Source organism: Hippopotamus amphibius, chromosome 5 (assembly GCF_030028045.1).
Source record: "Hippopotamus amphibius kiboko isolate mHipAmp2 chromosome 5, mHipAmp2.hap2, whole genome shotgun sequence".
Classification (NCBI taxonomy): Eukaryota; Metazoa; Chordata; class Mammalia; order Artiodactyla; family Hippopotamidae; genus Hippopotamus; species Hippopotamus amphibius.
In genome coordinates, this window is record NC_080190.1 from 42,423,339 (window position 1) to 42,444,743 (window position 21,405).

A 21,405-nucleotide genomic window follows, 5' to 3' on the forward strand; every position below is an offset into this window, starting at 1 on the left:
TATCATAGGTAATAAAATCAATTTTAATATCACTACAAAATGAAATAAGGTTTATTTAACACAAATACTGTAGGGAAGAGAAACAGTATGTTTAAATTTCACATTTCAGAGAACAATCTTGAATCAATAAGTGCTAATTCCCTATTAAGGGAAATCACAAGTGCTCATTCCTCTGCCAGTGATTTCTATAAAATAGTCCAAACTTTTGTTCATATTGTAATTCAAAATACAAAAGTATGAAGTTTTTTCATATCTTACCCCGAACTGAAAGTTAAATGTCTTTTAAAAAATTAAAGTGAAAACTATTTCCTCTATGAAAGTTGCTTTACATGTCTTTTACTCAATTTGAATTTAAAATACAGATATTTCCTTATGTTTCTTGTCACTAGCTATAAAATTGAATTTCAGGTCTAAAGGCAAGTTATAGAGAAAATGGGGTTATAGACATTTTTGATGAGAGGTTAAGATAACCCTGGAAAGAAAAATAAGGATGAAAGGAAGAGAGACTGTCTCTTGATTGTCACTTGTGCAAATGGAAGGTGGACTCAAATGAAAAAGAACAGATAAATTGAAACAAGCTACTTTTTCTAGGTTCTTTGTTCTGAAATTGATATACCTGACCATTAACATAGATAACTTAGTGGTTATCTGTGAGATAAATTTCACACATAAAGTCTTTTTTAATTTATTTTTGGCTGTGTTGGGTCTTTGTTGTGCACGTGGGCTTTCTCCAGTTGCAGCAGGTGGGGGCTACTCTTTGTTGCAGTGCATGGGCTTCTTAGTACAGTGGCTTCTCTTGTTGTGAGCATGGACTCTAGATGTGAGGGCACACGGGCTCCGTAGTTGTGGCACATGGGCTTAGTTGCTCCGCAGGCATGTGGGATCTTCCCAGCCCAGGGCTCAAACCCGTGTCCCCTGCATTGGCAGGCAGACTCTTTACCACTGCACCACCAGGGAAGTCTCTCACATAGAGTCTTAACCTATAAAATCATACAACAGGGCCATACTTCTGTGATCATGGCTGAAGAGTTCTTCAACTCTGACATCCCTATTAAACTCATAGTCCAGCCTTTGCATTCTCTGTGTTATTTTGACATGCATCATGCAAACTGTGACAAGTTCCCTATGTTCCTCCCTGTGTATCCTATGGAACAAACCAGATGCTGTGGTTCTTTAAGTTTTAGATATTGACTAAGGAAAAGAAATCTATGATATTGTGTGATGCAGAGAGACAGGTAAGTAATTAAACTGTGGATAACTAGTTAGAAAAGATGTTTTAACAACAGATTGAAAACAGATAGAAGTTTTGATTAAGGTTATGGTTCATGTTTCCAGAACTTTATAGTACTATTACACAGAGAAAAGTAATTCTCACATAAATTTTTTTTTCTTTTTTTTTTTTTTTTTTTTGGTTAGGAAATGTTGAGGAGTGCAGTCCAATACTACTTTGTAGAATAGAAGCTTTCTATGCCTTTGAAAAATTTCACTTTCTTTCAGTAATGTAGTAAGTTGGCTCTTCCTGAATATTTGGACGCATTAGTATGTCACATCCAAAAAAGTTATTTGAGTCAGAGCAATAACATTCCTTTTTCTTTCTCTGTGAAAGAATAACTTCTTTAAATTCAGACAGATAAATTTTTCCTTTTCCTTCTTTTTCATGCATGTGGTTGGAACAACTAATTTAAAACCAGATTTAATTATGAATTGTAATAGTAAAATACTGTTTCTAAGTATCCATTTTAATCAGCATTCCCACATATCTTGGAAGTCATGGTAATAATGATAATAATTCTTACATAGCACTTTTTAATTTTCAAAGTATTTTCACATACACTATCTGATTTGGTCTTACAATATCTGTGACTATAAGATAATGTGGTTTTTATTCTCATAAGTGAGGAAAATGAGGCTCCAGATTACATAAACTTAGGTATGGGTGTAGTTTGTACCTTATTAAAATAATAAAAGACATTACCCAGCAAATACATATTATTTTGACTAGATAAGTTTTAAGAATTTTGTGATAGTTATGTACATTTTGCTTAAAATGACCCACAATCCCACCTTGTGTTGGACATGAGGACTTTTTTGAATTTAGGACTTTTAATAAACAGCAAATAGAGAAGTCATAAAAAAATAAAATTTTTTATAAAAATGTTAATAGTTTACAGAAACTAGAGTAAAAATGAAATATAGTTTTGATTAATTGGGGAACTTTCATTAAAGGGGTAAAGATAAGCATAGAAAGAAGAGCATTTCTGACATTTAGTTCCTTAAAATGTAAATTAAAAATATACCTATCCAACAATGAATAAAGACAAGAACTAAAAAATATAAACACACATATTTTCTGGATTTTTCTTCTTTTTAAAGTTCCTTAAAAGCTTTGTTGAGGTATAATCTACTTACCACAAAATTGTACAATCACTGCACAATCCAATTTTAGAAGATTTCCATCACTTTAATAAGAACCCTTGTGGCCCACTTGCAAATACTCTCCATTCCTACCCTCAGCTCCAGCAACTGCTAATTTACTCTCTCTCTAAAGATTAGCCTTTTTTACTGCATGCTTTCTTACACTAAAACTTTGTTTTACACTAAATGCTTTTATTTTCTACATGTATAGTTGTAAATCTAGTTCAATGTGGATCTGAATATACAGGTGTTTAATACACAGCAACTTCATGCCTTTTTTCTTTTTGAATTTTATGGGGATTTCATGGCTCCTTTATATCCTGCTTCAGCTTTGTTACTGTGCCCAACTGGTATAGAACAGAGCTGTGTAAGTTGTTTTCTGAACATGGAGTTTGAGGTCAGTATCTGGAATAGGCTGTGAAGCGTTGTCTGGCAATAGGGGAGTATTGCAAAATGATGAGAACAGAACAACCTAGTGCTTATGCATGTCTAGAGGGTCTAATAATTGGCTTGCTGGTTTACTTGGTTGTTAAAGTTTTATTATGGGTCTTTTGCCTCTTTTGGTGAACCTGGTTGAAAACTGTAACCAGAGTAGAGAAAAGCATACTCCTGCAGTCTGGCACAGTTTCTCTTATGGATTAAGACCTATACATTTTCTCAGTCTAAGGTTTTCTTACTCTTTCTTTCCTTCCCTTCCTTCCTTTGTTCCCTCCCACCCTCCTTCCTTCCTTCTGTCTTCAGTTATAGAACTTTTCACTGTAGACCTTGTCATGAATTCCATAAATTACCTCAATTTGGATTAAATGTCAGCTACTTAAATCTTACAGAACAGATCATGGCCATATTATTCCTGGATTACTTAGAAAGCTGCTTCCTCCCTGTTTAAAGACAGCCAAAAATAAAGAAATGATTTTACGCCATCCCATGTAACATGGATCGCCTAACTAAATTGGGTGCTATTTTGTTTAGAGAAAATATTTGCCATTCCTATTTTGCTGTTGTCTAGCTATTACAATTTGGATGACTCTGCCTAGATTTCCTTATGCCTTGGAGCCTGTGCTAATGCTCTTCTTGGGAAAAAAAGCTACTGCTATTTCTATCCAATGCATATTCTTTGACAATTAGTAACACAGAAAATACAACAGATAAGAAGCGGATCCCCTTTAGGTGCTGGGGTTGAGAGAACAGAGCAAATAAAACCTCTACGTCCCAGCAGAATATGCATGTACTGTAAACTCAGGGTCATGCTTCCAGAGGGAATCATCACGTTTCCTCAAGCTACCTTTGTGTTACTTGGGCAATTCCCCCTTTATCCTTTGGCCCAAGCTAATGCCACCGGTTTGTTGGCCTGTCTCCATACGGTAAAATATAATTGACATGCTTTCAAAATGCATATTTATTATATCAAATTTCAGATTCATAGAATTTTCCAGCTGAAAGGAACCCTTAGATGTAATTTAGTTTGGCCCTTCATTTTCTGAGAGGTAGCCTGAGGCCCAGTAAGGTTATATAACTAATCATAAACCTATTAGTGAAAGATCTAAAACCAAAACCCAGGTTTCCTGTGTAAGCTTTTCTTGTCTTGAAATATAGTTGACATACAATATTATGTTAGTTTCAGGTGTACTATATAGTGATTTGATATTTGCATACATTATGGAATGATCGCCACAATAAGTCTAGTACTCATCTGTCCCGATAGTTATGACAATATTATTGACCATGTTCCTTATGCTGCATATTACATCCCTCTGATTTATTTATTTTATATAACTGGATATTCCTACCTCTTAATCGCCTTCACCTATTTTAACAACCCACACCTACTTCCCCTCTGACAACCACACATTTGTTCTCTGTATCTATGAGTCTCTTTTGTTTAGTTTTGTTTTGCTTTTAGAGTCCACATACAAGTGAGATCATATAGTATTTCTCTATTTGACACTTCACTTAGCTTACTACCTTCTAGATCCATCCATTTTGTTGCAAATGGCAAGATTTCAATTTTTATGGCTGAGTAATATTTTATTTTATATAAAACACACACATACCACATCTTTATCCATTTGTCTATTGATGGGCATTTAGGTTGCTTCCATATCTTGGCTATTGTAAATAATGCTGCTATGAACATTGGGATGTATATATCTTTTGGAATTAGTGTTTTGGGGTTTTTTTTAAGTAAATACCCAGAGGTGAAATTGCTGGATCATATGGCAGTTCTATTTTTAATGTTTTATAGGAACCTCCCCTCCATACTTTTTCCACAGTGGCTATATATACTAACTTACAATCCCACCAACAGTGCATGAGGGTTCCCTTTTCTCCATATACTTGCCAACATTTGTTATTTATTTGCTGTATCTTTGATGATAGCCATTCTGACAGGTGTGAAGTGGAGTCTCGTGATTTTGATTTGCATATCCCTGATGACTAATAATGTTGAGCATCTTTTCAAGTGTCTGTTGGCCATCTGTATGTCTTCTTTGGACAAGTGTCTGTTCAGCTCCTCTGCCCATTTTTTAATTGGATTGTTTGGGGTCTTTGTGATGTTGAGTTGTATGATTTCTTTGTATATTTTGGATATTAACTCCTTATCAGATGTAATGTTCGTAAATGTTTCTCCCATTCAATAGGCTGCCTTTTTGTTTTGTTGATAGTTTCCTTCACCATGCAGAAGATTTTTAGTTTGGTGTAGCCCATTTGTTTATTTTTGCTTTTGTTTCCATTCTCTGAGGAGACATATTGAGAAATATATTGCTAACACTGATGTCAAAGAGCCTACTGCCTATATTTTCTTCTAGGAGTTTTATAGTTTCAGGACTTATATTTAAGTCTTTAATCCATTTTGAGTTTATTTTTTGTATATGGTATGAGAAAGTAGTCAATTTGATTATTTTGTATGTAGCTGTTTAGTTTTCCCAGCATCATTTATTGGAAAGTCTGTCTTTTCCCCAGTGTATATCCTTGCTCCTTTTTTGTAGATCAATTGACCATATGAGTGTGGGTTCATTTCTGGACATTCTATTCTGTTCCATTGATCTCTGTGTCTGTCTTTGTGCTAGTACCTACTGTTTTGATTACTCTAGCTTTGTAGTAGAGTTTTAAATCAGGGCGCATGATGACCCTAAGTTTGTTCTTCTCAAGATTGCCTTGGCTATTCAGGGTCTTTTGTGTTTCCATATGAATTTTAGAATTATTTGTTCTAGTTCCGTGAAAAATGCCCTTTGCTAGGAATTGAATTGGATCTGTAGTTGCCTTCAGTAGTATGGTCATTTTAATAATATTGATTCTTCCAATTTGTGAGCATGGAATACCTTTCTAATTGTTTTTGTCATCTTCAATTCCTTTCATCAACGTCTTCTAGTTTTCAGGGTACCATTCTTTTACCTCTTTGGTTCGATTTATTCCTAGGTATTTTACTCTTTTGATGCAATTATAAATGGGGTTGTTTTCTTAATTTATCTTTCTGATAGGTCATTGATAGAGTATAGATATGCAACAGATTCCCATATATTAATTTTGTATTATGAAACTTTACCAAATTCATTTATATGTTTTAATAGTTTTTTTGGTGATGTCTTTAGGATTCTCTTTATCTAATATCATGCTGTCTAAAAACAGTGACAGTTTTACTGCTTCTTTCTAATTTGGATTCCTTTGATGTCTTTTTCTTGCCTGATTGCTATGGCTAGGACATTCAGTACTATGTTTAATAAAAGTGGTGAGAGTGGAAATCCTTGTCATGTTCCTAACCTTAAAGGAAATGCTTTCAGCATTTCACTGTTGGATATGATGTTGGCTGTGGGTTTGTCATGTATGGCCTTTATTATACTGCAGTATTTTTACTGTGTGCACACTTGGTTGATAATTTTTATTATAAATCAGTGTTGAATTCTGGCACAAGATTTTTTTGCATCTGTTGAGATATTTCATTTTCCAGTTTGTTAATGTGGAGTATCATATTGATTGATTTGTGGACATTAACCATCCTTGTATCCTTAGGGTCAGTCCCATTTGATCATGGTTTATGATATTTTAATGTATTGTTGAGATTGGTTTGCTATTTTGTTGAGGGGTTTTGCATCTATATTCACCTGTGATATTTGGCTTGTAATTTTTTTTTTTTTTTTCGTATATGATATCTTTATCTGGCTTTGGTATCAAGGTGATGCTGGCCTGGTAGAATGAGTTCAGAACTTTTAATTTTTTTGCAATAGTTTGAAAAATATAGGTATTAAGTCTGCCTTAAATGTTTTGTAGAATTCACCTCTAAAGCCATCTGGTCCTGGACTCATGTTTGTTGGGAGTTTATTATTGTTATTATTATTATTACTATTATTATTGATTCAATTTCATCACTGGTATTATTTGGTCATATTTTCTATTTCTTCCTGATTTAGTTTTGCGCTATTGTATCTTTCTAGGGATTTATCCATTTCTACTAGGTTGTCTATTTCATTACCATATAATTGTTCATAGAAACCTCTTATGATCCTTTGCATTTCTGTAGTGTTGACTGTAACTTCTAATTTCTGATTTTTATTTCTGGGCTCTCTTTTTTACTTGATGAGTCTTGCTAATAGTTTACCTTTTAAAAGAACCAGCTCTTAGTTTGATATTTTCTTTTTTTGTCTATATTTTATTTCTGCTCTCATGTATTCTTTTTTTCCTTTTACTAACTTTTGGATTTGTTTTTCTTTTTCTGGTTCCTTTCAGTATAAGATTACATTTTTTGAGATTTTTCTTGTTTCCTGAAGTAGGTTTGTATCACTATAAACTTTCCCCTAGAACAGCTTTCATGCATACCATAGATTTTGGATTGTTGCTTTTCCATTCTTATTTGCTTCCAGGTATTTTTTTTATTTCCTCTTTAATTTCTTTAGTGACCTACTGGTTGTTGAGTAGCATGTCTTTTAGACTCCACATGTTTATGTTTTTTGCAGTTATTTTCTTTTAGTTGTTTTCTAGTTTCACACCATTGTGGTTAGGAAAGGTGCTTGATATGATTTCAGTCTTCTTAAGTTTATTGAGACCTGTTTGGCGGCCTAGCATGTAATCTACCCTGGATATTTGCTCTACATGCACTTGAAAAGAACGTATATTTTGCTGTTTTGGGAAGAAATGTTCTATATATATTAAGTCCATATGGTCTAATATGTCATTTAAGGCCAATGTTTCCATACTGATTTTTTGCCTGATCTGTCCATTTATGTAAGTTGGGTGTTAAACTTCCCTTCTGTTGTTGTGTTACTGTCAATTTCTTCCTTTATAGCTGTTAATATTTGCTTAATGTATTTAGGCGCTCCTATGCTGGGTATATATATATAATTGTTGTATCTTCTCTTAGGATTTATCCTTTGATCATTACATAATGCCTGTCTTTGTCTCCTGTTGTAGTCTTTGTTTTAAAGTTTATTTTGTCCAATATTAAGTATTGCTACCATGGTTTTCTTTTCATTTGCATGGAATATCTTTTTCCATGCACTCCCTTTCAATCTGTGTGTGTCTTTGGATCTGAAGTGAGTAGTTTGTAGGCAGCATATAAATGGGTCTTGTTTTTGTATCCGTTCAGCTACTCTGTACCTTTTGGTTGGCACATTTAGTCCATTTACACATTAAATGTAATTATTAACAGGCATGTACTTTCTTTCATTTTGTTAATTGTTTTCTGGTTATTTTGTAGTTCTTTTTTATTCCTTTCTTCTTCTTTTGCTCTTTTTCCTTGTGATTTGATGAGAAGCTTTTCTGTTATGTTTGGATTTTTTCTCTCTTTTTGTGTGTTTTTGCTTTGTGGCTTCTATGAGGTTCATGTATAACAACATATATATTATTACAGTAGTATTTTAAACTGATGATCTCAAGATCAAGGTCATTCTAACAACTCTACATTTTTACTTCCCCCCACCTGTTTAATGTTTTTGGTGTCATATTTTTTATCTTGTTGGTGTGTATCCCTTAACTACTTAAAGTGAAAATAGATAATTTTACTACTTTTGCCTTTAACCCTCCTACTAATTTTGTAAGTGGTAGATCTACTACCTTTACTGCATATTTGCCTTTACCAGTGAGATTTTTTCGTTTCATAATTTTTATGTTTTTACTCATGGCCTTTTCTTTACTGCCTAGAGAAGTTCCTTTTTTTTTTTTTTTTTAGTTTCTTTTTGTATCGTTTATTTCCTTATTAATGATATTCATTATAGAAAAAAATCCAGGTGAGTGAAAAGAAAAAAAAATTATCTACCATACAGAAAAAAATAGCTGTACACACAGTTCATTCTTCCTATCTACATGTACATATATATATACTTACATCTATATCCATAGCTATATCTAAGTATAACTGTGTATATATTTGTATACATGTTGAATGGGACAGCTCCTGTGTCTTACTCCCAGCATCCTTCCCATAATAACCTTTCTTACAAAGCTGGTTTTTGTGCTGCTGAACTCTTGGCTTTTGCTTGTCTGTAAAACTCTTTATCTCTTTCAAATCTGAATGATAACCTTGCTGGATAGAGTATTCCTGGTTTTGGGTTTTTTTTTCCTTTCATCACTTTAAATATATTGTGCCATTCCCTTTTAGAATGCAAAGTTTCTGCTCAAAAGTCAGCTGATACCTTATGGGAATTAAAATATATTGTGCCATTCCCTTTTAGAATGCAAAGTTTCTGCTCAAAAGTCAGCTGATACCTTATGGGAATTATCTTGTACATAACTATTTTCTTTTCTCTTGATGCTTTTAAGACTCTCTCTTTATCTTTAATTTTTGCCATTTTAATTATAATGTGTCTTGGTGTGGACCTCTTTGGGTTGATCTTGTTTGGGATTCTGTGCTTTCTGAACCTGGATGTCTGTTTCCTTCCCTAAGTTGGGGATAATTTTGATTATCTCTTCAAGTAAATTCTCTGTCCCTTTCCCTCTTCTGCTTTTGGGACCCCTATATGAATGTTAGTACACTTGATGTTGTCTCAGAGGCCTCAAACTATATTTTTTTAAATCCTTTTTTCATTTTTCTGTTCCACTTGGGTGATTTCCACTACTCTGTCTTTTAGATCACTTATCCATTCCTCTGTATCATCTAATCTACTGTTGATTCCTTCTAGTGTATTTTTTTATTTCACTTATTGTGTTCTTCAGCTCTGTTTGGTTCTTCTTTATATTTTCTAATTCTCTGTTGAAATTCTGTGTTTATCCATTCTTTTCTCAAGTTTGGTGAGCATTTTTATCATCATTACCTTGAACTCTTTATCAGGTAGAGTGCTTGTCTCTACTTCATTTAATTCTTTTCCTTAGATTTTGTCTTGTTCCTTTGTTCAGAACATATCCTCTTTCTCCTTATTTTGCCAAATTCTCTGTTTTTATTTCTATGTACTAGGTATGTTGGTTACATTTTCTGATCTTGGAAGTGTCCTTATGTGGGATATATCCTGTGTCCCAGAAGTGCACTCCCCTCTGGTTACCAGAGCTATATGCTCTGGGGAGCCCCCTGTGTGGGCCATTTGCACACTCCTGTTGCGGTAGGGCTAACTACTGTGGGTGCACTGGTAAGCAGGCCTGCCCCCCCAGCCCAGTTGGTTCCAAGGCTATATGTCGTGCAGTGGCTGCAGGCCCCCTGGAGGGTAGGCTTCCTGCATAGTTGGTACCAGTCCACTGGTGGTGGGGCTGAGTCCCCACACAACTGTATGCATGACCCAGGCCAGAGGGGCAGGGTGCATCTTGGCACTAGTACCAGCCCCAAGTACCAGCTCGGTACTGCTGGTGCCAAGTACCTAGCACTAATAGGATAGAGAGAGGATTCCAAAGTTGCACTTGCCTGTGTCCACATGGTAGAACAAGCTCCCTAAAATGGCTTTTGCCAGTGTCTTCATCACTAAGGGTGCTCCTACTTGCCCCCTGCCTCTCCAGAAGCTCTCTAAGATTAGTAAGTAGATCTGATCTAGGCTCCTTTCAAACTACTGTGAGATTTTGTGCACGCCCTTTAAAAGTGAAGTCTCTGTTTCCTAAAGCCCTCCTGCTCTCCCAAACACAAATCTCACTGGTTTTCAAAACCAGATGTTATAGGGGCTCTATATTGCAGGTGTAGGACCCACAGGCTGGGGAGTCCAATATGGGATTTGCACCCCTCACTCTTCTATGATTGTGACATTCCTCTTAGTTGTGAGTTGCTGACCCAAGGGTGTGGGTCCTGACAATACTGCATTTCTGTTGCTCCTTCCTGTCTCATGGGAATTCCTTTTCTATGTCTTTAGTTGTGGAAAATATTTTCTGCTAGTCTTCATGTCATTCTCATAAATGGTAGCTCTGTAAGTAGTTGTAGTTTTGGAGTGTCTGTGAGAGGATGTGAGTTCAGGGTCTTCCTACTCTGCCATCTTGGCCGCTTCCCCCTGTATAAGCTTTTCTTACTCACTTCATCACCTTTGTTCTATAGTATTAGCTTACTTAAGCAAGTTACCCTTTCCTGTTGTGCATGGAAAAGTAATTTGAACTACTTTATAAAGGAATTTTGCATAATAGGTCAAGTGACATTGACAATTCAAACCTTATACTTAATAAATCATTATGATTACAGTATAGTTCAGAAATTCATTTTCTTCCAAAATAATGAAGATATCTATAGTGCAAAATAACCTATGAACTGCTAATAAAAAGATTAAATAGATGAATGGACAAACAGATTCTAAGGACCAACTCCCAGTTATTGGCACTGAGCAAGTTTTAACCTTGCTCTGATCATAACTTCCTAGCAAAAGCAAAGAACTGGGTCCAGCAGGAGATAAGCCTTTATAAAGCAAGTTCCTGCCCCAAATAAAAGAAAGCACATATTTAAATACAGCCAGCAATCGTGTTTTCAAAGCTCTTTAAAATGCTGGTGGCATTGCCTCTCACCTTCAGGTCAGTATTATTTGGGCACCAGCTAGAGTCTGATAATTAAGAATGTGTCAAAATCTTTGTCAAAAATTCCTACGTTAAGATTCACTTTGTTCAAGTATACATTTCTTCAAATGACAACACAGTGATTCACATTGAAGTCACATTTTGCTGTAAATGAAACTTTTGCCAATTTTAATTTCTGATATAGCACATAGCATTACTTATATAAAAAATTAGAAGAAATATGTTGAGTATTAGCATTTTCTCATTCATGTTTCCTTTCTAGAAATCTTGAGAGTGAAACCAGTATGGTACAAGGGTCAGCAATCTTTTAGATGTAGCTTCTCAAACTTCTGCTTATCCCCTTGGTAGAACTGAAGTGGACAGGGTGGGAACAGGAACAGGTACAAAGTGACATTCATCCTGTGGTGGATCATATTTTGAGAAAATTGCTTTGGCCTGAAGAGACCATTAAACTAAGAAGCACAAAAGAGTAAGGGCAACTAACCGAATGTGTTCTCTGTTCAAGACACTGTGTTTGATATATAGGCCATTTTATTTCATCTTCACAGGTAACCTAGGAGAATTACCCCCATGTTACAGATAAGGAAACAAAGACAGAGTTTCAGATATTTATCCAAGATCACAATCCAAAAAAAAAAAAAAAAGGTTGAGATTTAAACAAAGGTAGTTAAATTTCAAAGCTCACATTCTCGACCAGTGCATTAGCCTATACATCTAGGTGGGGTTAGGAAAGTCTTCAAAGACAAACCTAGGAATCATGACTAACTAAGCAGGCCAGGAAGGATTCCTGAGCAAGAAGAAAAAGAAAGTATGCACTCCTTTCCTCTTCTTTTGCCTTCCTCTGTCCGCACTCAACTTTTATATCATATCTCTAGCTGACCTGCTACAAAATCATCACCATCATCTCAAACTGGTGCAAGTAGACTTGGTATAATTAATTTGACCAATAGGACAAATAAAAAGCACACTAAATTTCACCTTAAAATTTTTCATGGATTAGTTTTATGAAAACGCTTTCATAATGAAGCATAATAGCTTACACTTACTAAATACAAATTGCTGTAACTTACTCTGAGTTTGTATTGAAAGAAAAAATTACAGCAAGTACTTTAAGGAGATGAGTTGTATGGCTCAGCCTTAACTTGAAGAGGTTGCTATCCTATACAAAACTTCTCAAGGTCTTTACATTCATGGAATTCTCATAGAGGGGTTTCCACTGAACTAGAATCCTTTGAGAGAGTCAGACGATAATAAATAGCTATTCTGATTTAAAAGAGACTTAAAAATTTTTTTCCATGACCAGAGTCACTATTTTTACTTATCATAAAAGTGAGATATGCTAATTGTACAAAAATTAAGCAACTCAAAAAAGTTAAAAAGAACTAAGTCAACTAAAAATCTCCCAAAGAGAAAACTATTGTTAACATTTCAATGAACACATTTCTGTTTGTCTCTTCATAAATTTATTTTGTATTTAGATGTGGATGCATAATTGTCCCCAAGAGCCAGTTGACATTATCCTAGAGATGATGTTATTAGTATAGTAGGCTGGGTGGTTGGAAATAATATCACATGTTAGTCATTCGAGGAAAAAAGCAAGGTTAAGAAAACATCCTGTAAATATAAAAACTGAAAATTCAGAGCTGAATTACATAGATTTTTGGCATGTATATTTCCTGTGCAGCATCAGCATGTAGAAATCTTTTCTTCCTTTTTTAATGCATAACGGCAGTTTTGGAAAGAAGGAAAAGAGCAAATGGTACATGCTTGTCATTTAGAACTTCCCTTATTTTTATCCTGTTAAGCTCAGAGATACAGAGTATGGAGCTGAGATACCAGCTCTCTTGTAGCTTTGCCAGTGAGAAGTCATTGTGGCTTATTTCATTCTTTCCTTGATTCATTTAGTCAACAAATATTTAATGAGCATTTATACTTTGTGAGGCACAGTGAACAAAAAAATCCCCAGTCTTGGGTGGCTTACAGACTAGTGAAAAGAGACAGATACTAAACTAATAATGAGAATAACTATTTGGTGTATTAGCTTGTGATAGGAGCTATAGAGAGCACTGAAAAAGGGAAGGGAGAAGTGGGTGATCACTTTTTTATGTAGACTGGTAAGAGGAGAGACTTTCTGATAAGGAAATATTTGAGCAGAGAATTTAGGGAACTGAGAGGGCAAACCCTGAGGATAACTGTGAGAGAATATTCAGGCAGAACAACAGCATGTGCAAATGGCCTAAGGCAGTAGCTTGCTGTTGTGCTCAAAGAGCAGCAAGATGGCCAGTGTGACTTGAGCACAGTGACCAAGGGGGACGTGAGGCCCACGGGGAGCAGGGGGTTCAGATGATGTACAGCCTTGTCGGCCTCTACTGCAGTGTTTTGAGCAGAGAAGTGACATAATCTGGCTTTGTTTTAATGATAACATTTGATCTATGCCAGGTACATGTAGAGAGGCCATCATTGAATGCCCATGGCATGGCTTTCTCATTTAAGGTCACAATAGCTCCATACAGTAGGTGGTGTTATCCTCAGCAAGAACTGGGGCTCAGAGCAGTTACTCAACTGCCCAAGAGGACTGAGAGGCCTTAAGTGGAGTCAGAATTTAAGTCCAGACCTGTTACCCTAAAGCCAGAGTTCTTTCCTCCTAACCTGTGCACAGGTTAAAATGTGTATCATCTCTAAAGAGAATAATTTTTACATTGTGTGTGACCTACTCTTCATTTACCTGGGTAAGACTCTAAAGAGGGAATGTGATCTGATTTCTTCTCCTCTGAATGTTAGTACTGTGACACAGCTTATTTTTCATTTCATCTTTCTTATCTGTCCAGATTTCTTTTAAAAGTAGATTTTCACATTTTTGTATTTTATTATGAGCTATAACTGAATTCATTCGTATCACACTAATCTGCCATCTCAAAGGGTTTCACAAATGGAGTAGAGGGCCTTTAGCAATTTAAGGCATTTTCAAATATCCATTTTCCCCTCTAACCTGTCATATAGTTTCTCAGATGCTGGCAGCAAACTGAGGCCTATTTATTTGAAGTGTCCTTGTGTTTTCTTCTAAAGAACTTGCCACGTTAAGGTCCTCTCAGTGGAATTCAGACTGTCCATGTGTACGTGAACAAGACACTTAAGACCTTCACTATCCCTGCAGCTAAAGCAGTAAACAATTCACAGCTGAAGACGGGGCAGCCATACTTCAGCTGAAAAGCAGAAACAGCTTATCATGTTATTTCTCCATGGCTTTCATTAGTGCAGAAAAACATGGGCTGTTTGGTATCATCTTGAGAATTCTGTGGCTGGAGAGCACTCGATGATAACACTTTTATATTGCCATTAAGTGATTAGCTCAGTTATCTCCTTTTCCTTACAAGTCACCTTGTTGAAATAGTTTGTTCTTACAAACAGTGAACACAGACCAGCAGCCTGTCTGAGGAATGGCATCTGGAGGACCCAAGCCCCCTCCAGAGCTGCCAAGAGCCATGTGGGGCTGCAAAAGAGGCTGGGAAGCACTGGAGACATCAAGGCTCAGCTTAGGCTTTCCAGTTAGGATAACTAAGGAGCAAGGTTTAAGGTCAGGCAAGATTAAGGCCATTATGCCTATTTGAAAAGAAAAAGAAAAGCAGTTTCCAAAATCTTTTGAAAAACATCTTATTACTAACACTTTTGTTTTTTTTTTAAACTGGAGGAAAGGGAAAGACTGCGAGATAAAAAGAAGAAATAACAGTACATAAATTTTCAGTCTCAGCAGAGACAAGGGTCTGTCACTGAATTAAATAACTCTAGAAATGTTTGTGGACTAGGACTAAAGAGGAAGAGTGTTTAGGACCATATGGTCCTACTTTTTCCACAGTCACTTGAAGTAAAACTGGAGAAGAAATTAATTTTTATTTTCACTTTCCTGATTGAAGGAGAAAAACTGTAAAGTATATTTTTTTCAAACACATTATCTGAAATGAAATGAAAACAATGAGAATCAAATACACTTTCCCTCTTCTAATCCCAGTGGACACAAAGCTAATTGGAAATCCAGTTAGTGAAAATGCATCAATTCCAATGGAATGAGACTGGGCAATAGCTGTCAGCCCTGGATTTCAAACCCAGCTCCAGCAAGGCTTTACTGTGACACAGGCGGTGTTTGGGGTATCTCTGCAGTGCTCCATGCACCTAATTTGGCTAAGAATGCATTCTGTTATATTAACTGTGGGTTTGTTTGTTTGTTTTCTCACTTACTCCCTCTTTCTTTAAGGTCCAGTTGAAAAGTGAAGAATCCAAAACCTTTGCAATGAAGATTCTCAAGAAACGCCACATCGTGGATACGAGACAGCAAGAGCACATCCGCTCGGAGAAGCAGATCATGCAGGGGGCTCATTCCGATTTCATAGTGAGGTAAAGACTCTGCCCCAGGGCTCAAGTCCCCAACTCCGAGTGGAAAAGCAACCACAAACCCCTCTGCCATTTGCAATCACTGTTACATATTTGAGTCACACAAAGAAACATAATTTTTTAATAGGATTTTAAGAAAGTTTTTCACTAAAAAAAAAAAAACACTAAAATTTTGATTTTTTTTAATGAGAATCAGATTCTGCGAAAAGAACATGTTTTTCCCAAAGGAGATACCACAGTTCCTAATGTTCCATTTTTATCCTGTTATTTCAGAACTCTACATAGACCTCTGGTGCTTGAAAGACAAAATACCAAAAAATCAAACTATTTTACCTTGAATATTCTTTATTTGAATACTTTTTGAAGATTTAAAAAAATGAAATGACTATTCCATCTCAGTATTTTGAGAGCATAATAAGACAATAATGGGGATTTTTTTTTTTTTTTTGATACACTGAGGCTTTTCTAGTTAATTTGCCAGTGACACTTGCTAAACACAGGGTATCGCTGGACTTCCTAGGTGGTGCAGTGGTTAAGAATCCGCCTGCCAACGCAGCGGACATGGGTTCGAGCCCTGCTCTGGGAAGATTCCACATGCCACGGAGCAACTAAGCCCATGTGCCACAACTATTGAGCCCATGTGCTGCAACTACTGAAGCCCATGCGCCTAGAGCCTGTGCTCCGCAACAAGAGAAGCCACTACAATGAGGAGCCCGCACACCACAATGAAGAGTAGCCCCCGCTCTCAGCAACTAGAGAAAGCCCTTGTGCAGAAAAGAAGACCCAACACAGCCAATAAATAAATAAAATAAGTTAGTTAATTTAAAAAAATTTTTAAAAAAAGGGTATCATGAATTTAAGTGAACAGTGCATAAATGTCATATACATCTATATTTTAAAGTATCATCTACTGTATATCCATGCACACTGCATGTTCATGACCACTAAATACTGCTCAAGAGGCCACACTTGAAATGTTAACCCAATTGGAATTAGAGGAAGCCCTCTTGGTCCATAATTATTTGGATTAATCCATTTCAAAGGAGAGACTACCCCCTACAGTGTGTAAATCTTAACCATGAGCCTTTGCTTCCTTTTTCCTCTTTGTGAATTTAGATCTTTCTCATTCTTTTAATTTCAAGCTTGGTAAATCAAGAGTAAGACTGTAATCTGGGCACTGAAGACATTTACATGCTTTTAAAAGACAGTAATGTTTATAATCTTTGTTTTCTGGTTTGCAATCCACAGATTATACAGAACATTTAAGGACAGCAAATATTTGTATATGTTGATGGAAGCTTGCTTAGGTGGAGAGCTCTGGACCATTCTCAGGGATCGGTAAGAGTTTTGAGAAATTCCTACCATGTCTTTGAAAATGTAGTTGACTGTGATAGTTTGTAAGAAGAGTCCATCTTTATAAAGTATAGAGGTCATATTTACATTTTACGTATGCTTGTATTTCAAAATGTAAATATAGGTCACAACCCACTATATACATGTGATTTACTATAAATATGAAACTCTGTTTCAGATTTGTAACCAATAATACAGGGTTAGTCCACCATAAAAATGGTACATGTCAAGGTACATACAGAGGCTTTAGTTTAACTTGAATATCACAGTCAGACAACTATATACCTATAATTCACTTCATTGCTGTTAACAATGAAGAGAATTAAAGTTATTTTATAGTTGCAATCTGGATTAACTGTCAGTTGAGTTGTTCCACTCATTCTCCAGATGGGCTGTCTATCTTTCCTAACGCTGGGAATTTTTTCCAAAGTAACTTTTTTCTCTGCCTTTACATTGCTCTTTGGTTTCAAAATTAACAAGTTTCAACCATCCCTTTCAGCCTTTACCTGGTCTTAGGAAGAAAACGAATCTACTTTTAAGCGGTAATTCGTGTGAACAATCTAACTTAGATTTACCCCTCTTTGCCCTTTCAGGGCAAGTAAAGTTAGTCTAGTTAGTGCTTATCTATTCCTTTTAATTATTCAAAATTAATTTTCTATTTCCTATTTATATAGCTAGCAAACTCTTTTTAAAAAACATTCTACCAACCCTGAATGTTTATTTAAAAACTTTTTTCTGCAAATGATGTTCAAAAGGCATCTTTGTTCCTTTGAACATTCACCTTTAGACATGTCTTTTTTTTTTTCTTCTTTGCTACAATCTCATCCCACAGACTCTCCTTCATCAGGTAACATCTTTCAAAGTCAGCTATAGACAACCCTGATGTTCCCAGAGATCCATGTTATTTTTTGACAATTTATTATTTTGTAGATATCCCAGAATAGAACAAGTAGTTCTTTATAAACTATTGATTTAAGGTCTTATTCCTAATTGCATACTTATGGTACCTTCATATCTTTGTATACATTGCCCTTTCAGGTATTTTATTCCCATTGCCTTACTTGTATATGTCAAATGGGTTTCTTTTTACCTTATTGTGTCCTATTACATGAATGTTTTATTTCTTAAATTCAAGGTAAATACACCTATAAGGGAATGTATCATTTTGGCACTAGGGGCAGGGTGAACATCTGTACTGAGCTATTATATCATAGCATATTATGATGTTACTGTTCATTTCTGGATACAGATTATATGCCAGGCATTGTGATAGAGGCTGGGGATAAGATGATAAATAAAACAGATGTGGTCCCATGCCTCATAACTTACAGGCTATTGCACAAAGTTAATATTCTCATTTGCGAGTTAATATCTGGTTTATTCTTATGTGCTTCTATATTATTTTTGACCTGACCTTCCAATCCACTGGTTTATTTGAAATCTCTTTCCTATATTGTTCTAATTAGAATAGCAGATTTATAGGTAGAAGTAAATATTAAAGCAATAAGCCATTTAGAAAGAGGAATAGCTAGCTTAAACTTCGTTAACTTCTTTAACAAGATACCAACAATAAAGTCTTTTTAAATAATTTAAAAAATAAAATTTAACCTAAAGTCCACTCAAACATGCATATGCATTAATATTCAACTTATTTTTGCAAGAAAATTATTTAATATTTCTCCTTATTTAACTTGATTTTGCATTTTGGAGGTGCATAAATGCTAGTCAAGGCTTACAAGTGAGATGTATTTTGATTTGTCAGGGTAGTGAAGGAATGCTATTAAGAAGCAGTTTATCTTGGGAGGAGTGGGTGGAGAGAGATGGTCTTTAACCTCCACCAGACTGCTTTTCGATCCTTTCTTTTGTCCTCCCTTTTATCATCCTTGGGTTTGGGGTACCCAGTTGCTGAGTCCCCCTACTGTACTAAATACTCATTAAGGAGGCATGATTGGGAGAAATAGCAGCTCCCTGATCCTTCCTAAAGATTCAGAGGGGCTGAAGCCGCGACATTATTAAAAGCAATGGAGCTATCATATATAAAATCATCTCAGAATCATTGTCCGATGCCAGCTTTCTTTTTTAGGTATTGAATAGATATTCCATAACATCTTACGGAAAAACCCGAATCAACTTTTTGGCCAGCCCAATATGTTTGTGGCCTTGTTGTTATTCCAAGAGACCTTTTTCTCCTGCTCAAGAAATTGCTGGAGGAAAAGCATGGTTTTGGATATCCAGGCTCCAATTAATACTGTCACAGACTAGCTTTCTCATTGCTTAACTGGAGCTAAAAAATCCTAAAGATTAACTGTTAGAACCAAAAAATGCCAGGAAAAAAAGGAAATTATGCTGTTGGTCACAGTGTAATAAAAGTATCCGTAGTCAAAATGAACCATAATGTTCAATTTGTTTAATTTTCCTTTCGTGTCCCAGTAAGTTAGTAGTGAGGGAGAAGCTATTCTGAAAGCATAAAGGAAATGTATTGGCTGTAAGGTTAATCTGAAGAAAGGCTTGTGTGACCTCTAAGCCTCAGGGATTTAGTGCAGGAAGTCTCTGATAGCAATGACATCCTCCTTCCTTCATCTAGCAGCTGAGCTGACCATTTCCTGCTTCTCACTCTCTTCTCATCAGCACAGAAAAAGAACACAGAGCAGTTTATTTGTTAAAATGATACCGCATATACAAACAGAATTAAAATGATACCATATTTACAAACAGATTTTGAGGTCTATTAAATACTTTATCTTTGAAATATGAACTAAAGCACTGAAAGTTAATTGTTACAGTTATCTCCCTGGTTTATTCTTTACTAGCTATCATGTTTTATCTTTTGTGACTTTTTTCCACAAATTCTGTTCCATTATTTGGAATAGATTGGTACAAACTATATTTTATTCACCTCTCCTCTGTACAGAATTGGCAACCCCCGCAGCTTTCTTAAAAATGTAAGTGGTTAATAGGATATATATATTTTATGTTACTATATATTATATAACATTAGCATTTATATATTACATATTTAACATTTCAACTATTTACTTAATTTGAATTTTTTTAAGTGTATGTTAATTTTTCCTACAGAATATATTAAACAATTACTTACAAAACCATAATTTTCACATCTCACTTCTGGTCTTGAGTCTTCCTGGGTATGTTTTATAAGCCAGCAAGTGACTTTCTATGTACATTCTCCTTTATTCCAGGTCTTTTATGGGAGGTGATTACTTACATTCCATCTTAGATGACCCATTAGGTGGAATTTGTGTCATTTCTTAATTTGGTTGAAAGTACTTTAAGGAAATGAGTCTTTTCATAATAATTTAGCCTTCCTAATTTAACAATTGGCAATAAACCTGTAGCATACTTCAGGTTTATATACTTACTAATGATTGTTTTCATTAGTCAGTGAAAAGAGGGAACTTTTCTTTTAGTGAGAGATGCTTTGTCTTTGTTACATTCTGCCATTTCAGGACTTGGTTTATGACGTTAATTAAACATTGTGATTAAATTTTAATTTGAGTATATCAATAGGTATACATAAGCCTCGAATCCCCTGAATCAAATTGTTATCTACTGCCATCTAGCTAAAACACCCACTCACTCCCAAGGAGGCTATAAGGAGCTATCCCTTACTGTTAATTGAAATGACACAACTGTCAAGTCATAATTTATTATATCAAAGAGCTATATGGGGCAATGATTTATTTCTTTAAGCAACTTTCTAACTGTTGATAAAACAAGCTTTCTTTTTTGTTTTAAATCAAATTTACATTGTCATTTCCAATTCTAATAGTAATTTTTCATTGTGAATCACCCTAATGCTATGCTTTTTGACTGCTTTCCAAAAGTGTATTTTCAAATTCCCTACATCAAATGTTTAGTGATGAAACTGCGTTGCTGGTAAACATTGTGTGCATAAATTGTGTTGATTTATCACATAACGTGGAAATGGATTTGAGACAAAATTTTTATTTAATTTTTAAAATCAGAAATATATTTATATATGGGAGATACTCAATATAGATCTGTTGAAGGATGGGAAATCAGCTTTTAGAGCCCTCCAGATTCCAAAATGGCTCAGAAACAAGCTATCAGGAACTGAAGACCCAATGATGTATGTTTATAGTCAGTTCACTTCATAATGAAAAAAGGAAGGTTTTGATTGGTAAGCAATATAAGGATAATTTTCACCTGTACACTTGTGAGAACCATGGAGAAAGTGAAAAGAACAGAGATTAGCAGAAAACTCTTCAGAGCTGAATCATGGCAATTAGCCTTTGCAGTGAGAAGCAGCAAATATTTTAATAATAGTGATAATTAAAGTTGCAAACTCCCCACTCCCAGCCCCCAAAGACT

At 35.3% G+C, this 21,405-nt stretch overlaps 1 protein-coding gene across 2 annotated transcripts in view; it reads left to right on the plus strand.

Moving 5' to 3' along the window:
- The window catches only part of PRKG1 (protein kinase cGMP-dependent 1), a 1,182,497-nt gene that overhangs the window by 1,143,254 nt on the left and 17,838 nt on the right, over nucleotides 1-21,405 (plus strand). For both annotated transcript variants that reach the window (XM_057734520.1, XM_057734518.1), the window contains exons 11-12: nucleotides 15,563-15,702; nucleotides 16,948-17,037. In XM_057734520.1, coding sequence (XP_057590503.1) covers nucleotides 15,563-15,702; nucleotides 16,948-17,037 — 230 coding nt within the window. The remainder of the gene's footprint in view (nucleotides 1-15,562; nucleotides 15,703-16,947; nucleotides 17,038-21,405) is intronic.